Here is a 25807-nt window from a genome sequence, read left to right as displayed (position 1 = left end):
CGCCTCTATTGTCAGGGCGTGCGTGCGTGTTCAGATATTTTTGAGCGCTTTGACCGCTCCGATATATCTGATGGCCACTGTACCATCGCCCACACTGTTAACTGTACATCAATGGACCTTATGTCTTTCGTAATAAGGTCAAGTTTCCCGTTTACTTCCTATAGCTTTACCCCCTTATTCATAAACGTTTACTAAAGTTGACAAGCCGATAATAATCTTTTGTCCTTTTCCATTATACCGATACGTCGGAAAGGGACAAACGATTATTATCGGCTTGTCAACTTTAGTAAACGGGGCGTTTTCAGAAATAAATATCGAAAACCCGATTCTCACAGATCCCGGTGTTTTTGGGTTCTTTCAACTCAGAATCACTAGCATGTTTAATTCTGATGATAAAATAAAAAGTCCCAAAAATTTGTATGAAAATTGTGCATTCCACTACGTCACGCACATACAAGCACATACAAGTGAAAAAATGTTTCATACGTAAATGGAATGGACATTTTGGGACATCTTTTTTTAATGGTGGAATGGAGAATGCTGTCGATTCTGAGTAGAATGAGCCCAAGAACGTCCAGATGTGAATGAATCAGGTTTTCAATATTTATTTCTGAAAACGTTACTTATTAATAAGGGGGTTAGAGTTGAGGTCCTCGCTCTGGTCGTCCGCTAGCCCTAGTCGAGCGTGAGGTAGTGCACTTGGTCGAGGCGGGGCTCCGGCGGCGCCTGCACGGGGCGCGCGGCGGGCTGCGGCGGCCCCGCGCTCATGTCGGGCGACGGCAGGCTTGACGAGCTGGACTCCAGGTATACGGTCTCCGGGGTCTCTTCTTGCTTCTTCTTTCGTAATAAGGTCAAGTTTCCCATTTACATCCTATAGCTTGTTTAGGTCCTCGCTCCGCTCGTCCGCTAGCCCTAGTCGAGCGTGAGGTAGTGCACTTGGTCGAGGCGGGGCTCCGGCGGCGCCTGCACGGGGCGCGCGGCGGGCTGCGGCGGCCCCGCGCTCATGTCGGGCGACGGCAGGCTTGACGAGCTGGACTCCAGGTATACGGTCTCCGGGGTCTCTTCTTGCTTCTTCTTTCGTAATAAGGTCAAGTTTCCCATTTACATCCTATAGCTTGTTTAGGTCCTCGCTCCGCTCGTCCGCTAGCCCTAGTCGAGCGTGAGGTAGTGCACTTGGTCGAGGCGGGGCTCCGGCGGCGCCTGCACGGGGCGCGCGGCGGGCTGCGGCGGCCCCGCGCTCATGTCGGGCGACGGCAGGCTTGACGAGCTGGACTCCAGGTATACGGTCTCCGGGGTCTCTTCTTGCTTCTTCTTTCGTAATAAGGTCAAGTTTCCCATTTACATCCTATAGCTTGTTTAGGTCCTCGCTCCGCTCGTCCGCTAGCCCTAGTTGAGCGTGAGGTAGTGCACTTGGTCGAGGCGAGGCTCCGGCGGCGCCTCCACGGGGCGCGCGGCGGGCCGCGGCGGCCCCGCGCTCACGTCGGGCGACGGCAGGCTCGACGAGCTGGACTCCAGGTCTACGGTCTCCGGGGCCTCCTCTTGCTTCTTCTTTCGCCTGTTCCTGTAATGACACTCGTATGAAAAAAAAACAACGGGTTGCACTCCGGGAGTGCAGGCAGAAGTGAAAACTCAATGACATTGTAACAGTTTTTCGATCAGTCTTACGAAGCGTCTTACGTCTTACGCTGTCGCGAGTTTAACATTTTTTCCCCATCACAAAAAGTGCACAGCGCCGCTAAAGAAGTTTTCACTACAAGAAAAGCGTGGTTTATTTATAACAATTAAAGAGATATAAAATTTAACAGCGCCTTCTAGTGATTAATCGGTCACAGACCACAGAGCAACATAGACCTACGTGCCTATGCATAAAGTTCAATTTCAGTTTTGACACTTCGGTGACGTGGCGTCCGGGTGACTGCTTTTGTGTTTGACACGGCGTCGAAAAGGTTAAGGGGTTTAAGAATTTGCATCTGTTTATTTCTGACGTACCTCTTTGGGTAGGGCTGCTTGAGGTGAAAGGTGCGATAGTGCAGTTTCATACTGTTGCTCTGCGTGAAACGCTTGTCGCACAGGCTGCATTGAAACGGCTTCTCACCCGTGTGCGTCTGCAAATAGCACACCGTAAAATTTAGAATTAAGGAAAAATCGAAACATCACTTCTCACCCGTGTGTGTCTGTATATTATACCAGGTAAAAATTAGAATTAAAGAAAAATCGGAATGTTAAAACAGGCAAAACGGTGGAAAGTAAAGTGGCCTTATAAACACATAGTTCGTTTTATGGCAATAAAGGAATGAGGTGGAAATATGGATGCGTTCAGTGCATTATTATATAACACTTAAACTCTGGTTTCCTAGGATAGCGGTGCCGTCATATAGCGGCCGTCTCCATACAAATACTACGACATCCATATTTAGTATGGAGACGGCCGCTATATGACGGCACCGCTATCCTAGGAAAACCGAGCTTTACCCCAAAGTACAGACGTAAGCTGCGTACAGTCAGCAGCAGAAAATGCTAAGCGGGCGAGGTGTTTAAAATTACCTTGACACGCTCTTATTCTCTTAACAATAGAGACGCGTCAGGATCATTTTGAACACTTGGCCCGCTTAGCAACTTCTGCTGCTGACTGTGCAATACAAATCAAATCACATTGCATTTACAGTCTTATATTTTCAAATATGAAAGGATCTTATTCCACCTATCTTATTTCTTTGCTTAATGAGAGAGTGAGACGAAACGACAATGGACAAAGAAATTGGACAGGTGGAATACCACCCTTAGACACAAACAAGACGCCCTCTATAGTTCGTTTTTTTTTGCATTAGACATAAGGTAAACAATCTTGATGTGTCTTTTAATTGAAAAACACTTTTTAAAAATAAGTTACGCCAAATATGTAACAATTATGAATCTAATACGACCATTTATATTCTTCTGCTTTCATAAGTAATAGTTTTTGATTTTTAAAAAGCGTTTTTCAATTAAGAGACATGTCAAAATCGCTTACCTTCTTGCAGAGATGGGCATTTCGTAATTGATTCCTGATTCCACGATTACTCGAAATTACTTTGTAATCAGATTACCGATTCCCAGATTACTTTGTAATCTACAATACCAAATTACTAAGTACAATTCCATTTGAGGAATCAGGAATCAGTTTTTCTAATATTACAATTCCTAGTAATTGGAATCAATGTCGATTCCCCATTACAGGAATGCATTACTTGATTCCTTTCAGATTACATTTCGTACTTCTACTATCAAAAGTACATTTCGATAGTAGATATGTATAGATGTTGTTGATGTTGGCTGACTAGATATAAATGCACCTTATTTGAATCAGGTGAGCAGATTTCGAAAATGATAAGAGTTTTGGAATCCAACATGTCTGCCGTGCACTTTGACATAAAAGTCGTCATGGGTGTCGTTTTATAGGTTTCAGGGAGTGCCGGTTTCGAAAATGATGACAGTTTTGGAATCCGACATGCCTGCCGTGCACTTTGACATAAAAGTCGTCATGGGTGTCGTTTTATAGGTTTCAGGGAGTGCCAGTTTCGAAAATGATGACAGTTTTGGAATCCGACATGTCTGCCGTGCACTTTGACATAAAAGTCGTCATGGGTGTCGTTTTATAGGTTTCAGGGAGTAGCGGTTTCGAAAATGATGACAGTTTTGGAATCCGACATGTCTGCCGTGCACTTTGACATAAAAGTCGTCATGGGTGTCGTTTTATAGGTTTCAGGGAGCGCCGGTTTCGAAAATGATGACAGTTTTGGAATCCGACATGCCTGTCGTGCACTTTGACATAAAAGTCGTCATGGGTGTCGTTTTATAGGTTTCAGGGAGTGCCGGTTTCGAAAATGATGACAGTTTTGGAATCCGACATGTCTGCCGTGCACTTTGACATAAAAGTCGTCATGGGTGTCGTTTTATAGGTTTCAGGGAGTGCCGGTTTCGAAAATGATGACAGTTTTGGAATCCGACATGTCTGCCATGCACTTTGACATAAAAGTCATCATGGGTGTCGTTTTATAGGTTTCAGGGAGTGCAGAATTCGAAAATGATGACAGTTTTGGAATCCGACATGTCTGCCGTGCACTTTGACATAAAAGTCGTCATGGGTGTCGTTTTATAGGTTTCAGGGAGTGCCGGTTTCGAAAATGATGACAGTTTTGGAATCCGACATGCCTGCCGTGCACTTTGACATAAAAGTCGTCATGGGTGTCGTTTTATAGGTTTCAGGGAGTGCCAGTTTCGAAAATGACGACAGTTTTGGAATCCGACATGTCTGCCGTGCACTTTGACATAAAAGTCGTCATGGGTGTCGTTTTATATGTTTCAGGGAGTAGCGGTTTCGAAAATGATGACAGTTTTGGAATCCGACATGTCTGCCGTGCACTTTGACATAAAAGTCGTCATGGGTGTCGTTTTATAGGTTTCAGGGAGCGCCGGTTTCGAAAATGATGACAGTTTTGGAATCCGACATGCCTGTCGTGCACTTTGACATAAAAGTCGTCATGGGTGTCATTTTATAGGTTTCAGGGAGTGCAGAATTCGAAAATGATGACAATTTTGGAATCCGACATGTCTGCCGTGCACTTTGACATAAAAGTCGTCATGGGTGTCGTTTTATAGGTTTCAGGGAGTGCCGGTTTCGAAAATGATGACAGTTTTGGAATCCGACATGTCTGCCATGCACTTTGACATAAAAGTCATCATGGGTGTCGTTTTATAGGTTTCAGGGAGTGCAGAATTCGAAAATGATGACAGTTTTGGAATCCGACATGTCTGCCGTGCACTTTGACATAAAAGTCGTCATGGGTGTCGTTTTATAGGTTTCAGGGAGTGCCGGTTTCGAAAATGATGACAGTTTTGGAATCCGACATGCCTGCCGTGCACTTTGACATAAAAGTCGTCATGGGTGTCGTTTTATAGGTTTCAGGGAGTGCCGGTTTCGAAAATGATGACAGTTTTGGAATCCGACATGCCTGTCGTGCCCTTTGACATAAAAGTCGTCATGGGTGTCGTTTTATAGATTTCAGGGAGTGCAGAATTCGAAAATGATGACAGTTTTGGAATCCGACATGTCTGCCGTGCACTTTGACATAAAAGTCGTCGTGGGTGTCGTTTTATAGGTTTCAGGGAGTGCCGATTTCGAAAATGATGACAGTTTTGGAATCCGACATGTCTGCCGTGCACTTTGACATAAAAGTCGTCGTGGGTGTCGTTTTATAGGTTTCAGGGAGTGCCGATTTCGAAAATGATGACAGTTTTGGAATCCGACATGTCTGCCGTGCACTTTGACATAAAAGTCGTCCTGGGTGTCGTTTTATAGGTTTCAGGGAGTGCCGGTTTCGAAAATGATGACAGTTTTGGAATCCGACATGTCTGCCGTGCACTTTGACATAAAAGTCGTCGTGGGTGTCGTTTTATAGGTTTCAGGGAGTGCCGATTTCGAAAATGATGACAGTTTTGGAATCCGACATGTCTGCCGTGCACTTTGACATAAAAGTCGTCCTGGGTGTCGTTTTATAGGTTTCAGGGAGTGCCGTTTGACAAGTTGGATTCCAAAACTGTCATCATTTTCGAATTCTGCACTCCCTAAAACCTATAAAACGACACCCATGACGACTTTTATGTCAAAGTGCACGGCAGACATGTCGGATTCCAAAACTGTCATCATTTTCGAATTCTGCACTCCCTGAAACCTATAAAATGACACCCATGACGACTTTTATGTCAAAGTGCACGGCAGACATGTCGGATTCCAAAACTGTCATCATTTTCGAAACCGGCACCCCCTGAAACCTATAAAACGGCACCCATGAAGACTTTTATGTCAAAGTGCACGGCAGACATGTCGGATTCCAAAACTGTCATCATTTCCAAAATCTGCTCCCCCGAAAACATATATGATACAGTTTCACACAAAAAGTGTATTTATGGCTGGGAGAAGAACGATCAAAGGTATTTTGACACCGAGTAATGTAATTTAGTCTGAACAATATTACGTAATCAGATTACTGGAGTAATTGATTACGAAGGAATCACGATTACACTTGTACTTAGATATATTCAATTCCAAAGGAATCAATTACGCAAGTAATCAGCGGATTTGATTCCAGTAATTTCGATTACCAAAGGAATCGATTACTAAGGAATCATGATTACTGTAATGTAATGTGTAATTTAATTCCAAAAGGAATTGATTACGCCCAACTCTGCCTTCTTGCAACTTCTTTCCAATGCTAAAAAACGAACTTTAGAAGGAAGATCTTATTTTTATTTTATTTTATTTTATTTATTGAACACAATGTAAGCTTACAGTTATAGAACAAATCACTTACACGCTAGAAAAACAGATACATTGTCAAAATAGTAACAATTAAAACATACAAAAATATAAAAACATGCGCATAAAAATGTCATACAAATTAAAATTATAATTTAACGTACACTCTAAGAAATCAAGAAATTAAAATCAGAAATAGGGTAAAACAATAAATATTATGTTTCCTTAAATTTGACTGTTGATATCCAGACATAGAGGTTTTTGCAAAATAAAGTGATTGACCAAATGAAATATCGACATGTCTGTTATCGATGTTAACGTTATGTACTTAGAATTTTATTACATTTTATAAGAAGATAGCTACCGCGAATTACACAGCACGTTCGCCTTCTTGTTTGATATATTTTTGGCACTGTATACCACAGTTTACGTTTTAATTTTTATGTACTAAATATATGTAATAAAGAAATTATGTAGCGCTTTGTAATTGATTTGCATTATTGAAATTTCTCGGTAACTTACCTACAGCAAGTAAAAGTTACATATTTAAATATTAATCTATGACTTTCGGATAACAGATTTGTCGATGTTTCATTTTCTCAAACACCCGTTTATGCCACAAAATCTTCTATGCCTGTTGATATCCCAATAGATTTATACAGGGTGTTTGGTACATCGTTTGCCAAATTAAAACGGCAGATAGGTTCAGTCATTTGCTATCTTCTCATGCCTAGAAAAACAAAATTGGCCATGGTTTTTTTACTCCTATAGTTCGTTTTTTTTAGCATTAGAAAGAACTTCGCAGAAGTAAGCTTGTGGTTCCAAATTCGGCACTTTTAGCGGTAATACTTTGAAGTAAATTATATGTATAGACCATGCTACATTAGATAATTCAATAATTATTAACAATTAAAGGGCCAGATAAAAACTGCACGCTTGCTTCTGTGAAGTTCTTTCTAATGCTAAAAAAAACGAACTATACACTATAGTTCGTTTTTTAGCATTAGACAGAACTCCACAGAAGTAAGCGTACAGTTTTTATCAGGCTCTTTAATTGTTAATAATTATTGAATTATCTAATGCAATACGGTCAATACATATAATTTACTTCAAATTATTACCGCTAAAAGTGCCGGATTTGGAACCACAAGCTTACTTCTGCGAAGTTCTTTCTAATGCTTAAAAAAACGGACTATAGTAAAAAATTGAAATTTACGAAAAACTGGCATAGAAGTGAAAAAAAAATGTGCGCCAAATGAATAATTTCTAGGCATGAGAAGATAGCAAATGACTCAACCTATCTGCCGTTTTAATTTGGCAAACGATGTACCAAACACCCTGTATTAATAAATGCTGGTATTTGGTGAAATAAAGTTCTACCAAACAGATGTATTACCACTAGATGCCGCTTGAGGCCGACGCTGGAGTGGAACTGGCGGCCGCAGCTCTCGCACGGGAACACGGTGCTCCTCGTGTGCATGTTTTGGTGCACCGCCACGCTGCCCGGCTGAAAATAAATCACATACACAAACATAAAATAACCTACATAACCTCTTTACGTGTTCAACGAATGACGGAAACAACGAAATGTATTTTTGTAATTCTAATTCAGGTTTTGTTTACGTCTATTTTCTTAATAAAATATACTTATGTTTTGTGTAATAGTCTGTTATGTGATGGTTTTTCCCCTGGGCTCGAAATTGACGGTCACATTTCATAATTAGAAATCATCTTACAAAGTTTCAATCGGGAGGCGATGGCTAATTTTTAGCTATATGGATATATATATAGATCTAATAGCTAAGTGGCAGCTGACGTCCACGAGGGTTCATTACACATAGTCCTTAACGACTTTACGGGTTATCGCCTTGGTCGTGGAAGTCTGTTCCTATCCCGGGGTCTACGATTGTTTCGGTAATCGGCACCTTGTCACAGAATAAATAATACTACTACCTGTACGGTAGGAAACTTCCTACAAAACCGAAGTTTGACAGCGGTTCAGCGTCGAATCATGCTGTCCATTTTTAATGTATGGCACTATCCCTTTCTGTCGCACGCTCTTACCGCTGGTGGCCTAGCGGTAAGAGCGTGCGACTTTCAATCCGGAGGTCGCGGGTTCAAACCCCGGTTCCTACCAATGAGTTCTTCGGAATTTATGTACAAAATGTCATTTGATTAATAACCGGTTGCTTTTCGGTGAAGGAAACATCGATAACGCGGGGAAGAAGAGAAGAGGTAGTTTGTACATAATTACCGCGAGCGAAGCGCCGCAAATCTCGCAGATGTGACGTTCGTTGTCGGGGTAGAAGGAGGTGCGCGGGTGCTGCCGCAGGTGATGCTGCATACACGCTGTTTGTGTCTCGAAGTGTTTGCCGCACTACGAAGCAAGAGTTCATTCATTGGTATGATATTCCACCTATCCAATTTCTTTGACCAATGTGCATTGTACACAGTAACTTCTGGTTGCACTAATTACAAGATGTCAACGGTATGAAATCGCGCGCGATGACGTAAACAAACAGTTGCCAGTTCGTGCGTTTGCTAATTGATGCGTAAGGCATCCACATTTTCTAGTACTTTAGCGGATAAGTTCGGGCATTGATATTTTTGTTTTTTTTGTACCCAAATAGTAGTAACAAAGAATGCTGGTATTTTTTATTTTTGGCAACAATTACGTATGTTGATTTATTGTACTGGTAAAAAAGTAACCCTGTATATAATACACATTGGACTCAGATATTGCTGGACAGATGGAATACCATCCTTAGGCCCACTTGCACCATTCCACTAACACGGGGTTATGCGGTTAAACCGTTAACTCTGTGTCAAATTGTACTGGTAACTATGGTAACTCCAGGTTTAATCATTTAACCCCGGGTTAGTGGAATGGTGCAAGTGGCCCTTCGCAATACATTATCATGCCACTGAAATGAAATGTGGCTAAAACTAGACTAATGGAGTAGCGACCAGTTTAACAGCGGAATCAATATGCTAATTGTTATTTCTTTTACAACGGGGAAAAGTTGTTGTTTCATCACTCATGCTAATATTGATACCCGAGCAAGCGCAATATTCGAAAAGTGGAATCTTGAGTGTTGCGAGGGTTAAACAAATGTTGCCACCGAGTGAAACACAACATGTAAATTTTCAATCAGAAATAAATATTATCTATCTATCTAGACCGAGGGTATAGTCGAGGACGGTCTAGAACGCAAAATGACTAGTGTAATATTTTGCCTATAGCGCTTTTAGTCTACATCGCGAACGGTCTAGAACTTTTTTTTATATCACACAGGTAGGTTAGGTTCATTAGTTATCTTCAAATGGCCGAAGGTCAAAATGCACAGAATAAGGCTACCGCGGGGCTCCGTCGAAATCGCTATAGTACAGTCATTATAGATTTTGACCCGTGAATAATTAGTTCTTGGATTTTTTTTTCGTAGGTCCCTCAGGGGGGTCACTGGGAGTGTAAATTCAAAAAGTAGGCTGAATCAGGCTCCTGCGTATATTCGAAAAATGGTTTTTTTTCCAAAAAAAACGGTTTTTCTTCAATAACTCGGCCATTTTTGATTTTACAGTAAAACCGCAAGGACAAAAATTGTAGGAAATTTGATTCTCTACAAGTTAGTCCAGTCATTATATCCAAAAAACCGACCCTTCCCGTGAATAATCAGTCCTTGGATTTTTTTTCGTACGTCCCTCGGGGGAATCACTGGGAGTGTAAATTCAAAAAGTAGACTGAATCTGGGTCCTGTGTATATTCGAAGAACGGTTTTTCTTGAATAACTCGGTCATTTTTGATTTTACAGTAAAACTGTGAGGACAAAATTTTTAGAAAATTTGATTCTCTACAAGTTTGTTTCCCTTCATTTATGACGTAAAGCGTGGAACATAGGAGATAATGATAATATTTTGAATTTGTCGCGTTTTTCAGGTTTAATTTCTAAAATATGGATTTTGGGGGAAAAAGGGTGGGAACCAAAATTGTTCAGAATTTGATTCTCTACAAGTTTAGTCCTCTTCATTTATGTCGTAAAGTTGAAAATAAACGATATGTTGAAAATATTTTGAATATGTCGCTTTTTTTTAATTTTATTTCCAAACTATCGATCGTAGAAGAAAAATTGTGAGGACCAAACTTGTAGAGAATCAAATTTTCTAAATTTTTTGTCCTCACGGTTTTACTGTAAAATCAAAAATGACCGAGTTATTCAAGAAAAACCGTTTTTTCGAATATACACAGGACCCTGATTCAGTCTACTTTTTGAATTTACACTCCCAGTGATTCCCCCGAGGGACGTACGAAAAAAAATCCAAGAACTGATTATTCACGGGAAGGGACGGTTTTTTTGGATATAATGACTGGACTAACTTGTAGAGAATCAAATTTCCTACAATTTTTGTCCTTACGGTTTTACTGTAAAATCAAAAATAACCGAGTTATTGAAGAAAAACCGTTTTTTTGGAAAGAAACCATTTTTCGAATATACGCAGGAGCCTGATTCAGCCTACTTTTTGAATTTACACTCCCAGTGACCCCCCCGAGGGACCTACGAAAAAAAAATCCAAGAACTAATTATTCACGGGTAGGGTCGGTTTTTTGGATAAAATGACTGTACTACTAACGTAAAGATAAAACGACGGAATATGATGTAGGCATTTTGCGTTCTGGACCGTTCGCGATGTAGACTAAGAGCGATATAGGCAAAATGTTACACTAGTCATTTTGCGTTGTAGACCGTCCACGAATAACCCAGAGCACGGTCTACACAACTTTGACACCCAGCCACTATCAGTTACCAGTGAACAAGATACATATGTAACTGCGTCGAAATATCGGGATCTCGAAAACAATACAAAAGGTAATCACGGTTCATATCCCGGCCGATACGTATAAGGGTCGGTTGCACCAAACTGTTCGTATCGTTAAAGAGTTCGCTATATCTTTATGTATGGAAAGTTTCATAGTGGCGCGCCTGACGTTGATCAGTCTGTCAAATGTGGTTGGTGCAACTGGCCCTAAGTCTTGTGAAACTAACCATGAATCATTTACATCAGCCGTCGGCAACCCGCGGCCCGCGGGCCGCATGCGGCCCACCGACCTCTCGCTTGCGGCCCGCGAGCCTCCCTGGCTGTTTTGTATGTAATACTGACGAACGACAATGTCTGCTAAAGTCACAATTATTACCAAAGTGCGGCCCGCGTCCTCTTCGTTCTACTATGTGGCCCTTGGCTGCTAAAAGGTTGCCGACCCCTGATTTACATAATCTACCTGTACCTGATGACATGTGGTAGGTTTTCGGCGCTTTCTTTTCATTTTTTTCCGACGTTTTGTGTCTGAAGCGGTAAACTGCTCGTCTTCCGGTTTTCTGGAACATTCATACAGTTTAATTTGCCCGCCAAATACGTCAACAGAGGGCCTACCGCGAACCACATTCAACGTGTTGCCTCTCTGTCGGACTTGTAAATTCGTACGTAAGTGTGACAGGGAGGCAACACGTCGAACTTGGTTCGCGGTAGGCCCTCTGACGCGCGCGGCTACAACCCAATATCAACCTTCGTGCATTCCGCTAAGGTTCACAATTTAACGCCCTTATTCATAAAACTTTACGGGGCTGATTTAGTTAAATTATGTTTTATCCCTTTCTTACAAATACATAAGTCAAAATGACAGATAAGGACAAACGATTATTAGCTAATTGAGGTTTGTAGCGCGTTTATGAATAAGGGGGTAAGTCTGTCGTCATCAAGGCCTATTGACTTCCTTGTTATGACGTGACCCTTCATAATTGTACATGTGTGCTCCGTTTCTAGAGCTGTATTGCCAGTAATTACCATAAAAATATTTTACTACAGCAACATTGCTAGAACTGGCTTTGTCTATTATACGATTTCTAGGAACAAATCCAATTATTTTATCAAATATATTTTGATTTGTATTTTATGAAGTAGTCAAAGTCATATGTAAATTATTATTTATTTTTTGAAATATGTAAATTATCATCTATTTCAGTTTGTCTTTGTCTATGTTCATAAAATCTATGAAGGGTAGCCGTGCCTCTACCCTCCTTGATAAAATTTAAAAAAAAAACTTTGTCAATAGGCCTCTTTGATAGGCCTTGATTTGAGTCTGGCCGGTAAGAACATAGACAAGACAAAAGTCTGTAATGTCAATGCTGTCATTTAAGTCATTTAACGCCAAAAATATAAATTTTCATATAAAACGATTTATTCACTTGAAATATATTTATTTACCGATTAATTTAAAAATAAAAACTATTCATATGTACGAGCAACATATCTAAATGCGTCTTCGCACAGACTTAGTTAAATTTAAACCGTTGTCGCTCTTCCTTCCTTGCTGTATTATGTATCCGGCAATGGCGACTTCATCAACAATTCTTATCCGGATTATGAAAAGCCCTAATGTGTGTGTGGAAACCGTTGTAGTAAACCAGAAACAGCGATAATTTCAAGGTAAGAAATATATCAATCTTTAAATAAAAATGAGCGTACTAATTACCAAATTCAAATATAATAATTTAATCTTACTATCCCCGTAAGTCCCGCGGACGCTATATCGCGTCCGAAATTATAATCTAAATTCATCATAGATGTAAAACCTCTCATTGTTTACGAGTAAGCTGGTAAATTTAGACCTTAAGCCCCCTCCAGACTATGCGCGTGAATCGCGGGCGAAGCCGCGAACGCGAGTGTGGAGTCGATTTCGCAGGTCTGCATTCTGGACTCCACACTTGCGTTCGCGGCTTGTCCCGCGATTCACGCGCATAGTCTGGAGGGGGCTTTAGGAATTAGCGACGTTAGTAATTAGGAAGTTAGATTATATTGTTTGATTATACGTGACTATTTTGTTTTAGAAAGTGAATCATGGCTTGAGCGTGAGATAATAATATAATCCTGGCCCGTCATATGATTTCTTGGAAAAAGCTCAAAGGGCACGTGTCTGCTGCATATACAGACTAGTTATCCGGTGACCAAGAACGCTGCGTGGAGCTGTGGAGCAGAAATGTCCGATAACCGGATAGATGTAATAACAACTTGTAACCATTTGCTATATCAATGTATGTATTCATATATATTGCTCCTAACATATATACACTAATCCTAATAGGAATGAAAATATTTATATCTTAATAATACGTAACTTTTTGTAACCTTTTATATTTGACGAATTTTTAAATATAGTACCAAATCATTATCTTATAACGTATTTCTTTATTTATTTGTGATATGCTAATTTAAGAGCCCAACAACGTGCACACTAGCACCACTGCTAAAATAAATATTCGTGATTATTTAAGTTAAATTTAAATTTTACAGGTATTTAAAAAAGTGGCCGCTACTGACTGTATTGTGTATTTAAGTACCTTTTGAATACATCAAACTAGTTTTTATGTTGCTGGATTCGTCAATCTATGAGCTCAAAACAAAAACGGCCGCTTTAGTTTTGAACGGGTAGGTTGACGAATCCAGTAACATAAAATTAGTTTAATGTATTCAGCAGTGGCGCTAGTGTGCACGTTGATGGGCTCTTAAAAACCTGACCCCTACAAAAAATAAAATAATACAAAAAGAAATTCCCTCTCCGGGATTCGAACCCAGGACCATTAGCTTCCTGAACTGGATTACTGCCAATACCCGCTAGGGGCGCTAGGCTAAACGGGTTGTCAATTCTAATTACAATGGTATCCTACCGAGCGCTAGTAGTATAAACGAACTTTTGAAGGGGACATTTTTTTGTATGGAGTTATCGTTCTTCTCCTAGTGAGTATTATATTCTTTGGTCGTCATTCCCTAACACTACCATAATGTACTAGGTACAGTCGCCATCAGATATATCGGAGCGGCCAAGGTGTTCACAATATCTGAACGCGCACTCTAATGCCTTGACAATAGAGGCGTGTTCAGATATTTGTGAACACCTTAGCCGCTTCGATATATCTGATGGCGACTGTACATATGAAGTTTAATGGCTCCTCTACACGATGGGCCAACGCCGGCCACTCCAAGGGACGCATTTATGCGTTAGAGGGAGCAAGTGATATTGCTATCTCATTCTACCGCATGGCTGCGTCCCTTGGAGTGGCCGGCGTGGGCCTATCGTGTAGAGGAGCCATATGGTTATTTAATATTTAACCAAATTTCACTAAGCGTAGGTGCAGTCAGCAGCAGAAGTTGCTAAGCGGGCGAGGTGTTCAAATTTACCCTGACATGCTCTTATTCTCTTAACAATTAAGTTGCGTCTATATAATTTTGATCACTTCGCCCGCTTAGCAATTTCTGCTGGGGACTGTACCTACTCTATAATGTTAACAAACTCACGGCAAAATTCTAGAAAGTCATACATTTGTTATACGAGTGTTAATATTAGTAAATCTTATGTCTTCAAAATAGTTTATACAAATGTGGTTCATACCTCTTCAATTCTTTTGTTATCTGAAACAAGAAAATGATAAGATATTATTTTAAATTAAACACACAAACACTCATCCTGAACGTACCTACTTATTGTCTTTGAGCAAAAAGCAAAACATTAGAACAACGTTAATTCGACTATGGCGATTCGTACTAAAATAACTCCCTTCAGTTTAAAAAAAAAAACAACGGGTTGCACTTGCACTCCGGGAGTGCCGGCAGAAGTGAAAACTCAACGACATTGTAACTCAAATTTTAATAACAGCGCCATCTAGTGCAAAATGTCTGCAGCACTATGTATAATTGAGGTTAACGCCATCTAGCGTTATATCGTCGCATTAATTGAAACCCTTAAGCACATCACTGTGAGTACTACAGTTATATTAAAACCAGTTTGAAGGAAACTCACTATAGATCGTTTTTTTTGGCATTAGAAATATGGTAAACAATCTTGATGTGTCTTTTAATTGAAAAACACGTTTTAAAAATAAGTTACCGCAAATACGTAACAATGATGAATCTAATACGATCATTTATATTCTTCTGCTTTCATAAGTAATAGTTATTGATTTTTAAAAAGCGTTTTTCAATTAAAAGACAAGTCAAGATCGCTTATTACCTTCTTGCAAGTTCTTTCTAATGCTAAAAAAAACGAACTATAGATGGCATTTAAATCAAAATAGAAAAACACAATGACATTGTCCGTCACACGTGACGTCACGCAAGCGCCCTGCGCCGCCGAAACGAAACAGCAGACTCAGGCATACATTTTCGCCGCGCGGTAGAACGAGAGGGTTACGCCTTACGCTGTTTCGAGTTTAACATTTTTTCCCCACCTCAAAAAGTGCACAGCGCTGCTAAAGAAGTTTTCACTTAAAAAAAAAATAAGCTAACCTGCGTCAAACGCGGCATAACAAAGAAAAGATTAACACATCAATACAACATTCACCAAAATTGGCTCAATAGTTTTTGACGCTATGCTGCACCACACTAAATAAACATAGTAAAACCGACATACAAAATTAGTGCATAATTATTTTCCAAAGTATTCTGTCGGAAAGGTACGAACGTGTCTTGCTATTTCAGTCAGTCTCAGTACAAAAAGTACAGAGGTTGACTGAAGTAACATGACAAATACGAACGATCCCGAGAGAATACAATGGAAAACAATTATGCACTACATCTGTACACAGATAAACTGCTAAAAACATAAATCAATACATAAGTATACTGGGTAAAAACAGTGTGATACTTACTTTTGCCCGAAGTCGTTTGCCGAGGACTTTTCTAGGTATAGCGATCTCGTCTTGCAGTTCATGTCTGCAACAATATATTCAAATATAATTGACAGCAGTTCAAATTTGAACAAATAATATGACATGCAGTTAATAATCCGTATTATACTCACTCGACGCCTTCCGAGTGGAGCACGGAGTGGAACTTATGCTCCTCGTAGGCCTTCGGGGACTCGAAGCGGATGTCGCAGCGCTCGCAGTACGTCTCCACTTCCGAGTCGTCGCCGCTATCCGAGAACTGTACAGAAAGGACGCTTATGCTCTAGTTTCCTAGGTAGCGGTGATGTCATATAGCGGCCGTCTCCATACAAATACTGCGACATCCATATTTAGCCGTATTATTTCGTATGGAGACGGCCACTATATGACGGCACCGCTATCCTAGGAAAACCGATCTTTAGCATGCGGAATTTCGTGCATTTAACACGCGGGGTTCCTATCTCTAACTATAGGGTATTTGACTGTATTTTAAATAAATTATTTTACTTCATGCAAGAAATAAAGCACCAGAAGATTAATAGAGAAACGTAGATAGCAGTTATTTCTAGAGACAGTTTCTATTTAAAATCCCGTTGTCGGTTGTCAATAAGGCGCGCTTTTTCCATATATCTTCAATTAGAAATCAACCTTATCGACAAGCAACAATGTGGTACCTTTTGGTTGAAAACGTCACATTTGATCGTGTGACACATGTTAGTGTTTCATATAAATTCCATAGTAGCAAATCGTTTTGATAGTTCGAAAAAAGAAACGTATTTGACTTACTAGATGTAGTCAAATACCCTAAACACAATACTGAATTGAATCTTCGGATAATACTAATTCAGCATTCAGAAATCTAGACACGCGGCAGCGTGTCAAGCCAAGTTCAAGCAAAGGAACTGGCTAGCCAGCGCCAAGTGTAATATTACACGAACCACTTGGTGCCACTTTTGACCCTTCTATAACTCAAAACATCTTTAACGTAAACACATAAAACTACGTGTGTTTAATTATATCCATAAGGACATCTAGAAGCCCAAATTTCATGAAGCTAGCTCAAACGGTTATAAAGATATGAAGGTCAAAAAGTCGTAAATTTTAAGACTGACTGACATACCTATAGTACCTAAACCTAATTAACCTACTTCCAGATGACCTAGAAGGATGAAATTTGGAATCCAGCTCAGTTATTGTTTGAAAACGTAGGAAAAAATCTAAAAATTAAAAAAAAGTTATAAAATAGGGGGGGTCCCCATACAAAAAAACCATTTTTTATTGTGACTGACATATAAGTACCTAAACCTAACCTACTTCCAGATGACCTAGAAGGATGAAATTTGGAATCCAGCTCAGTTATTGTGTGAAAGCGTAGGAAAAAATCTAAAAATTAAAAAAAGTTATAAAATAGGGGGGGTCCCCATACAAAAAAACCATTTTTTATTGTGACTGACATATAAGCACCTAAACCTAACCTACTTCCAGATGACCTAGAAGGATGAAATTTGGAATCCAGCTCGGTTATTGTGTGTAAGCGTAGGAAAAAATCTAAAAACAAAAAAAAGTTAATAAATAGGGGGGGTTCCCATACAAATTTCTTTTTTATTGTGACTGACATATAGTACCTAAACCTAACCTACTTCCAGATGACCTAGAAGGATGAAATTTGGAATCCAGCTCGGTAATTGTGTGTAAGCGTAGGAAAAAATCTAAAAAAAAAAAGTTAAAAAATAGGGGGGTCCCCATACAAAAAACCTGTAATACGCGCTAAACAACCGGCCAACGGTGTGTCGTTGGCGGCGCGCGGCACCACATAATTAATACAAAGAACAGAAGTAAAAAACATGCAGCGGAAACACAAGAAAAAACATTAAATCTCAATACCTGCCTAGTTTTCTTTACAAAAAGTATTGATATCCCATCAAAAACATAAATGTAAAAAAGGAGAGCCAAGTTCAATACAAAAATTATGCTTGGCTGTGGGGTTCGCCGCAAAAAGAATGGAGATTTAAATGAGTGCCAAGTTCTATGCAAAATCCAAATATGTATTTATAGGAACAAAATAACATTATAAACAAGTATTAAACTCTATTTCTTTGCTTTATTGGATACCTATAACAATTGCTGTTATTTAAAAAAATGTGAGATCTTAAAGTAGGTTAGATTTGGCTTGGCCAGTTTTTATCAGAATTACAAAATATATATGTTGAATAACTTTATAAAATGACTGATGTAATGAAAACTGGCCAAGTCAAATCTAACCTGCTTTAAGATCTCGCATTTTTTTTAAATAAAAGCAATTGTTATAGGTATCCAATAAAGCAAAGAAATAGAGTTTAATACTTGTTTATAATGTTATTTTGTTCCTATAAATACATATTTGGATTTTGCATAGAACTTGGCACTCATTTAAATCTCCATTCTTTTTGCGGCGAACCCCACAGCCAAGCATAATTTTTGTATTGAACTTGGCTCTCCTTTTTTACATTTATGTTTTTGATGGGATAGTGTAAATACAAATGCAGTGCTCCTTAAACAGAAAAAAAGCCCTGCGATATCTTGCAGGGTGTAAACGTGTGCATGCTACTCATAGAGATTTGTTTATACAGCACAAAATATTAACTGTGATATCTCTTTACCTTTACTGTATTTGTATATACGTTTTCAAAAACAAAGACCGATTCCAGTAGACCTAAGTAGACAAAATACCTCCAGAAACTTGAGAACTAAGAATGAATTTTTGACCACTAAAAGTAAGGCAATAGCCTCCACGCTAGCCCCATGCGGATTGGGGACTTGACATACACCTTTGAATTTCTTCGCAGAAGTATTCAGGTTTCCTCAAAGTTCCGAAAAACTCATCGGTAGGAGCCAGGATTTGAACTCGCGACCTCTAGATTGAAAGTCGGACGTCATATCCACTCGGCCACCACCGATTCTTCGGATAATCTCAGTATTAAAGCTGAAGATTATAAAAAGAAAAGCCGTCAATAGTCCGACCGCTTAGATGAGCCCTCGCCTGCGCGGTACGGGGGCGACGGGGCGGGACGATCGAGTCCCCGCCCCGCACGTCGTCCTACCCCTCGCCCCCGCACCGCGCAGGCGAGGACTCATCTAAGCGGTCGGTCTATACTCACTACGTCGTGCTTGTGTTTGAGCTGCGTGTGCTGGCGCAGGCCGGCCTCACTGACAAAAGACGCGCCGCACGCCGTGCACACGTGCGCGCTGCGGTGCGCCGTGCGCAAGTGCGTGTAGTACGTCGACGCGTGTCTGGAATGACCAATAATTATCAATCTGCCCAAACATTTTCATCATTTTAAGTATTCTTTAATAGTTATTTGCTTTACAAGGGGGCAAAGTTGTTGTTTAACCGCTCGTGCTAATATTGATACCCGAGCAAGCGAAAGATTCCAAAATTAAAATTTGCCCCCGAGTGAAACACAAAATTTTTCACCACACCAACCCAAAGCAAATATTAAATGTAAAATATCAAACAAAATCAAACTAAATCAAATCCAAATTAATATTATTAAATATTTATCATCCAAAACCACCATTTAAAAGTAAATTCTACCAGCAAACATAAGAAAACAACTCAAAATTTGCATTTGATTACTTTGCCTCACATGTGAATAAAATGCAACTTTGCTATCAGTTTTTGAAGTGCAAAGTAAGCCTTTCCGAGCTGGTGTGGTGAAAAATAATTTGGGAATAATCTTACACATATTTATTTATTTAAACTTTATTGCACAAAGTATATACAAAAATGTACAAATGGCGGACTTAATGCCAAAACAACATACCAACATACAACATATCAACCTATTATTAAGTCTAATATCTGGGAGACCGAGCTTTGCTCGGGAAAAAATATGAAAACTCAAAAATGCACGTTTTCCCAGAGATAAGACTTAGCCAGATCGATTTTTCGCCCTGAAAACCGCTATATAGCAAATTTCATCGAAATCGTTAGAGCCGTTTCCGAGATATATAAATAAAACAAGAATTTCCGAGATATATAAATAAACAAGAACTCGTTTAAAGGTATTCGATTTAATGTTGCTATGATATGGTTGATAGTGTGATGTTTATTACAACTAATTACACTACAGAACTCGCTGTTTTGAGAAGGCATCCTCTCCAAAATATTCTACGGTCAAATGCTTTAGTATGATATTATTGTCTTATTATTGTATTTACCATCTACTTGCCTGAAACTGAAATTAAATTATTTGTTGTAGATACCTGAATTCCTCTTCACAATGAATACACTTTCTCGTAATTCCACTGTGATATTCTTCGTGTAATAGAGCTGAATTTCTGTGAACAAAAAAGAAACATTAAATCACCACACTAAAAATATACATACATAAGCAAGAATCAATATTAGTGCTCATCCTCATCAAACAAACACATCATGATCATCATGTCATTCATAGGATCCACTTGCTAGGGTTGAAATATACGGATTTTTGCACTAATGTTTCACAAACTGTATCTATATATGTCCCTGTCGGGATTCACACCCATAACCTGTTCAGGAATCCAGGAAGGCCAGTGTAGACTTGGCCCGAACGAGCCACATCTACACTGGCCGTTTTGTGCGCGAGGAAATTGCCTCGCTCGCTCTGTGTGGACCCGGTAAATATGTACAGACAGAGGCAACTCACTCAAGGTTGCAGACGAAAGGGCAGCGTCGGCAACGGTACTCGGTGAACTGCTGACGCACGTGCTACTGTCACTTGACTATATCGTCTGGCGTGGAGGAAACATGCAGTCGCGATATATGTAAACGACCAGTGTAGACGTGGCTCAGCCGAGCCAGGAAATTGCCTCGCTCGCTCTGTGTGGACCCGGCTAATATGTATAGACAGAGGCAACTCACTCGAGGTTGCAGACGAAGGGGCAGCGTTGGCAACGGTACTCGGTGAACTGCTGACGCACGTGCTACTGTCACTTGACTATATCGTCTGGCGTGGAGGAAACATGCAGTCGCGATATACGTAAACGACCAGTGTAGACGTGGCACAGCCGAGCCAGGAAATTGCCTCGCTCGCTCTGTGTGGACCCGGCGGCTGTATAGACAGAGGCAACTCACTCGAGGTTGCAGACGAAGGGGCAGCGCCGGCAACGATACTCGGTGAAGTGTTGGCGTAAATGCGCCCGCAGGTGCGACTCCCACTTGAACCGCATGCGGCACAGTCGGCACGAGAACGGGCCCAGCGACTGCAATGAAGGAATTAATGACATTTATTTCAGGCAACTTATTACACCTAAAAATACCTTAAAAGTAGCATATATGTATATTATACAAATATATCTTACTTAGTACTAACAAAACTAAATTATCTCTAAACTGCGATGAGTTACGTAAACCCCCAGTGTCAACCAGGCGGCCGTGGAACCGCTGAAATTTGATACCCTTGGGTCAAAATCACATCAAAAACCACAAAATAATTAAAACTAGCATTGTGTCGAGATTCCTACTCTGCGGCATTACGCATAATATCGTCTGCAACTTATCAGATTAATTTTAAAAGTCGGGAAACCCCCAATTCAATAACTTTAAATGATTAATTTTAATAAGTTACTGTATAAATACTTTAAATAAAATTGTAGGACCCACAGTTTTATTGCTGACTGTACTTCCTACCCTTAGCAAGTAAATCAATTACTTCTTCAAGGAATTGTGCTTTTCCATCAAGGAGTTCTTTTGGCTAACTTCTGACTGCATCATTAGTAGAGATGCAACGGATAGTTGTTTGGCCGAATACCGGATACCGGATATCCGGCCTGGACACTGGCCGAATATCCGGTATCCGGCCGGCGGAACTATACCTACATTTCGGTTTTTCAGGTGCGCATTCTGCAAGTTTAACCTGTTTCCTAGTGAACGTTCACGCGGACTCATTTGTAGGTTCGAAATGAGTGCGCGTGTAAGTCAGTGGAATTATTAAATTGTTTTAAAATAATAAACAAGTACGATTATGACCGGGTCTGTTTCTTAAATACAATTTGTTTACTCCGAAATCAAGCAATGTTACTATCCGGTATCCGGCCGGATAGCAGGTCACTATCCGGTATCCGGCCGGATAGTAAAATAATGGCCGGATAGGCCGGATACCGGATAGTAACCGAATATCCGGTGCATCTCTAATCATTAGAGCCACTGAAGGTTAAGTGGAATTGATAACATAAAATACATTAAATTCAATCAATATTTTTATCCTTGCATCAAGTCTTACCTCACTGTGTCTCAACTGCAGATGTCGACTCAGCATTTCCTTCTTAGAAAACCCCTTGAAGCAATCCTGACATTTGTGACTAGCTTTCAAATACTTCGGATCCTCGGCCCTCTCTCTAAACTCCTTAACCGCCTCTTCCTCAGTTAAACTACACTTCTTCCAATTACTAGCATCCAGAAACCTTGTGCGTCTACAGGTTTTATTTTTCCAAGCATCAAGTTCAAAGTCTTTGCTCTTTCTTCGCTCATCTATGTTCTTATTCTCTAATTTGATGACTTCTTTCTTAATATCTACGAATACTGATGTCGGACTATTTGGGGTAGAATCACTCTTAAGGCTATTGGCACAGATTGTGGCGTTTTCTATATCTCTTTGGTTTTCTGGTTTATCTTCTATGACGGTGAATGATTGAACTTGGTTCGTTACAGTCATTATTTCTAAAGATGATTCTAAGTCTCGGGCTTTTCGGTCAAATTTGTAAACGGCTTCATACGTTATCTGTAATGTACATTATTAAAAAAAATACTTATTAAAAAAACAGGCTGGTTAAGATGATTTCAACAGCAAATAACAGTGTCCTATTTTATGGAATAAGATTCTAAAATGGCTATGTAAGCAAGCCTAAGGGCCCCACATCTGGCGTCTTTCGAGCGTCTACAATTCTATGGCCGCTGCTCGACGCAACGTCGACGCAGCGTCGACGCAACGTCGACGCAACGACGTCATTTTCCATAGCACAGACCAGACGCCGATAGACGCCGACGCTCGAAACACGCTAGATGTGGGGGGGCCCTAAGTAGCTAGAGTTAGAAAAAAAAAGTCTGCAGAGATTTTGATAGCCCACACAGTGCAAGTGTTATTTTAAACATCAAACTTCTATTAAATTATTACGTATAAATAAGACTTACACTGCAACTATTCAAATCTGTCCAACAGAAATACATTTGTTAGTTGTATCTTTACTTTGGATGATACTTACCGGGCCTCTCCATAACATTTCTCTGAGAGCTTTCTGTCCACAATAACACTTCTCTTTGAATTTGTGGAACTTGTGCAGCATTGTTGCACACTCGTAGCAGAAATAATGAGGTAGAACATCATTCTCATTTACCTGTTGAAGGATGGAACTAAATAATATGAGATAAGGTCAATTGGGGTAAGAGAATCACTATAGCAAGAATACCCTTGTAGAGAAGAAGACACTTGTAGGGAATCCTCAGAGTAGGACCATGCCAAGTGGTATGTCAATTATGGAGCTTATAAGGATGACACCCGTAAGATTGTGCACCCGTAAGTTTACATTGTAACATGGGTTTGGTTAGGTTAGTATACATCCAAAAAAAAAATGGTCAAAAGACATCACAACATGGTACCCAAGAGACAGAAAAAGGAATGATGGTAGACAAAAAATGAGATGGGAAGACGAGTTCAGGCAGGTGGCTGGAGCCTTGTGGAGAAGACAGGCTCTGGATAGGGATGCGTGGAGAAATATGGGAGAGGCCTATGCCAAGGGCAACCAGACAAAACGTCTGCGGAGAAAGGCTAGCAGTAAGCAGTAAGTAAGTATACATCCACTTACTGACAAGTTAGTGCAAAGTTAGCGTAGTTAAAGTCTACAGTTTCTTTTGCACTACGAAAAATAAACAATGTTTCCTTTACCCCTGGTGGGGAACTGACTTATAGTCAACTTTAATATCAAGAAAGGACATAAGTAAATTGAATTATTATTCATTTTAATTAAGCTCCTAAACGTTCTTTATTGTTATAGCTGTTTTATAATTTCTATGTCCATGAAAATTACAGAAAATTGATTTGTAAGAAGATTCTAACATACTGTTCAAGTTCATAACCTAATTTGACTAATAAAACACTGCATATAGCACACATTGAATTACTGTTATCAACCGAAAGACAATATTATCGAGTAGAACAGATATTTGTTGAAAAATACTTACTTTTAATGCCATAACTTCCTCATAATAAGATTTGAGTTGAAATTGATCAAACTTGAACACTTTACACTCGGTTCGTAAACATATCCTACATATTTTGAGATCTGCCATATTTCAGCGGGTCACTTATGCATATTATTTACTGTGAAAAATGTTTAGAAATTTATACATACATAAATATTATTAATAAAACATGTAAATCGCCAATGCAATCAAGTACAAGTAGTAAACAGACAAAACCATTTGACAGTTGACAGTGTTGATTTTTTTTTACTAATTATGGCCTGGATACGAGTCCCTATCAGTCGCGCTAATTAGTGAGCCGATTTGCCGATAGATGGCGCTGTACATAATAGCTCCTCTACACGATGGGCCAACGCCGGCCACTCCAAGGCCCGAACGCTGTCTGTTCTCTTTGACGGCGCAGCAACTAGTATCATTTCTCTCTCATTGCTCTTTTAAAAATGTCGTTTGTCAAAAAAGGACAACCATACTGTGGACAAGATGGACTTCAAATCCAGTGGCCTATTTTATAAAGCTACAAGTTAAGCCCCCTCCAGACTATGCGCGTGAATCGCGGGCGAAGCCGCGAATGCGAGTGTCCACACTCGCGTTCGCGGCTTCGCCCGCGATTCACGCGCATAGTCTGGAGGGGGCTTTACAATTTACAAGCGGAAGTCTCTTTCTAACCCTATGTGTTAGAACGAGACTTCCGCTTGTAAACTGTAACTTGTAGCTTTATAAAATAGGCCACAGGTGTCCCCTTTTTAGGTAGACCCAGATTGTGTATGTGTGCGTAAAAACGTATATGTGTGCTCTTTTAGGGATGTAAAAAGTCGATTTTAATCATGTTATATATCGATAAACGCTACACAGCGGAACGAAATAGTATTAACATAATTACGAGTATACTAGTTTGCTATTTATTGTTTAAATTCGTACATAAGTTATAGATGTGTGTCAACTTTACCTCAGCACCTGCAAGCAGTGCCGGATTAAGATGTTTTGATGCCCTAAGCATTTCTAGACCATGGTGCCCCCTCTCCCTAGGGTCATCAAGATTACATTGATTTTTTTTGGTAAATTGAGAGAAGTTCATTGCCGCATTACAGCTGAGAATGGAAATCAGTCACATCATTTTATCACAAAAATTGACAGTGCGCAGCAGTAATGTTGCAACAGAGTACCTAATGCTGCTGCAGTCGCCACCCGAATGTCACCTTTATCATATCTTAGGAAGTGATTAAAACGCGAGGGAATCAAGCGCGAAAATTTTTCGATATAAAATCGCAATATTATGATAGACAGTTGTACTTTTTTACTTTTAGTATGGAAATTAGTCACATAATTTTATCACGGAAGTTGACAGTACTGCAGCAGTAACGTTGGAACAGAGTAATGTTGCTGCAGTCGCCACCCGAATGTCACCTTTATCACACCATAGAAAGGTATTTAAAACGCGAGCGAAGCGAGCGCGAAAATATTTCGATAAAAAAACGCAACAGCCATTACGGCATGGAAGTCAACTCTGTCAGGGAGATGAATGAATCTAAAGCGGTGACTATGTTTATATATTTATATTGTTTATAGTCTTCCCGCTTATAA

At 39.9% G+C, this 25807-nt stretch overlaps 1 protein-coding gene across 1 annotated transcript; it reads right to left on the bottom strand.

Moving 5' to 3' along the window:
• Positions 1 to 1386: 1386 nt before the first annotated feature.
• LOC134674229 (zinc finger protein 91-like) lies at positions 1387 to 24431 on the bottom strand. Its single transcript, XM_063532289.1, has 14 exons — positions 24206 to 24431; positions 23230 to 23361; positions 22251 to 22748; positions 21104 to 21231; positions 20251 to 20325; positions 19143 to 19275; positions 16140 to 16264; positions 15988 to 16051; positions 14733 to 14752; positions 11574 to 11664; positions 8550 to 8672; positions 7692 to 7802; positions 1990 to 2105; positions 1387 to 1561 (listed from the first exon to the last, which is right to left on the bottom strand). Exons 1-14 carry the CDS (start codon positions 24311 to 24313, stop codon positions 1387 to 1389), a joined length of 1899 nt encoding a protein of 632 aa, XP_063388359.1. The 5' UTR covers positions 24314 to 24431.
• Positions 24432 to 25807: the final 1376 nt, after the last annotated feature.

This window comes from Cydia fagiglandana, chromosome 19 (assembly GCF_963556715.1).
Source record: "Cydia fagiglandana chromosome 19, ilCydFagi1.1, whole genome shotgun sequence".
Taxonomy (NCBI): Eukaryota; Metazoa; Arthropoda; class Insecta; order Lepidoptera; family Tortricidae; genus Cydia; species Cydia fagiglandana.
The sequence above is the reverse complement of the archived record's forward strand: the minus strand, read 5'-3'. Positions and strand labels throughout refer to the sequence as shown.

What these genes read in the sequence shown, in the direction of transcription:
- LOC134674229 (XM_063532289.1), bottom strand. Translation starts at nt 24,313, where the DNA reads ATGGCAGATCTCAAAATATGTAGGATATGTTTACGAACCGAGTGTAAA. An exon ending in TCAAACACAAGCACGACGTA is followed by an intron (nt 16,265 to 19,142) that starts GTGAGTATAGAC and finishes CTTTCTGTACAG; the next exon opens with TTCTCGGATAGCGGCGACGA. An exon ending in TTTGCGGCGCTTCGCTCGCG is followed by an intron (nt 7,803 to 8,549) that starts GTAATTATGTAC and finishes ATTTATTTTCAG; the next exon opens with CCGGGCAGCGTGGCGGTGCA.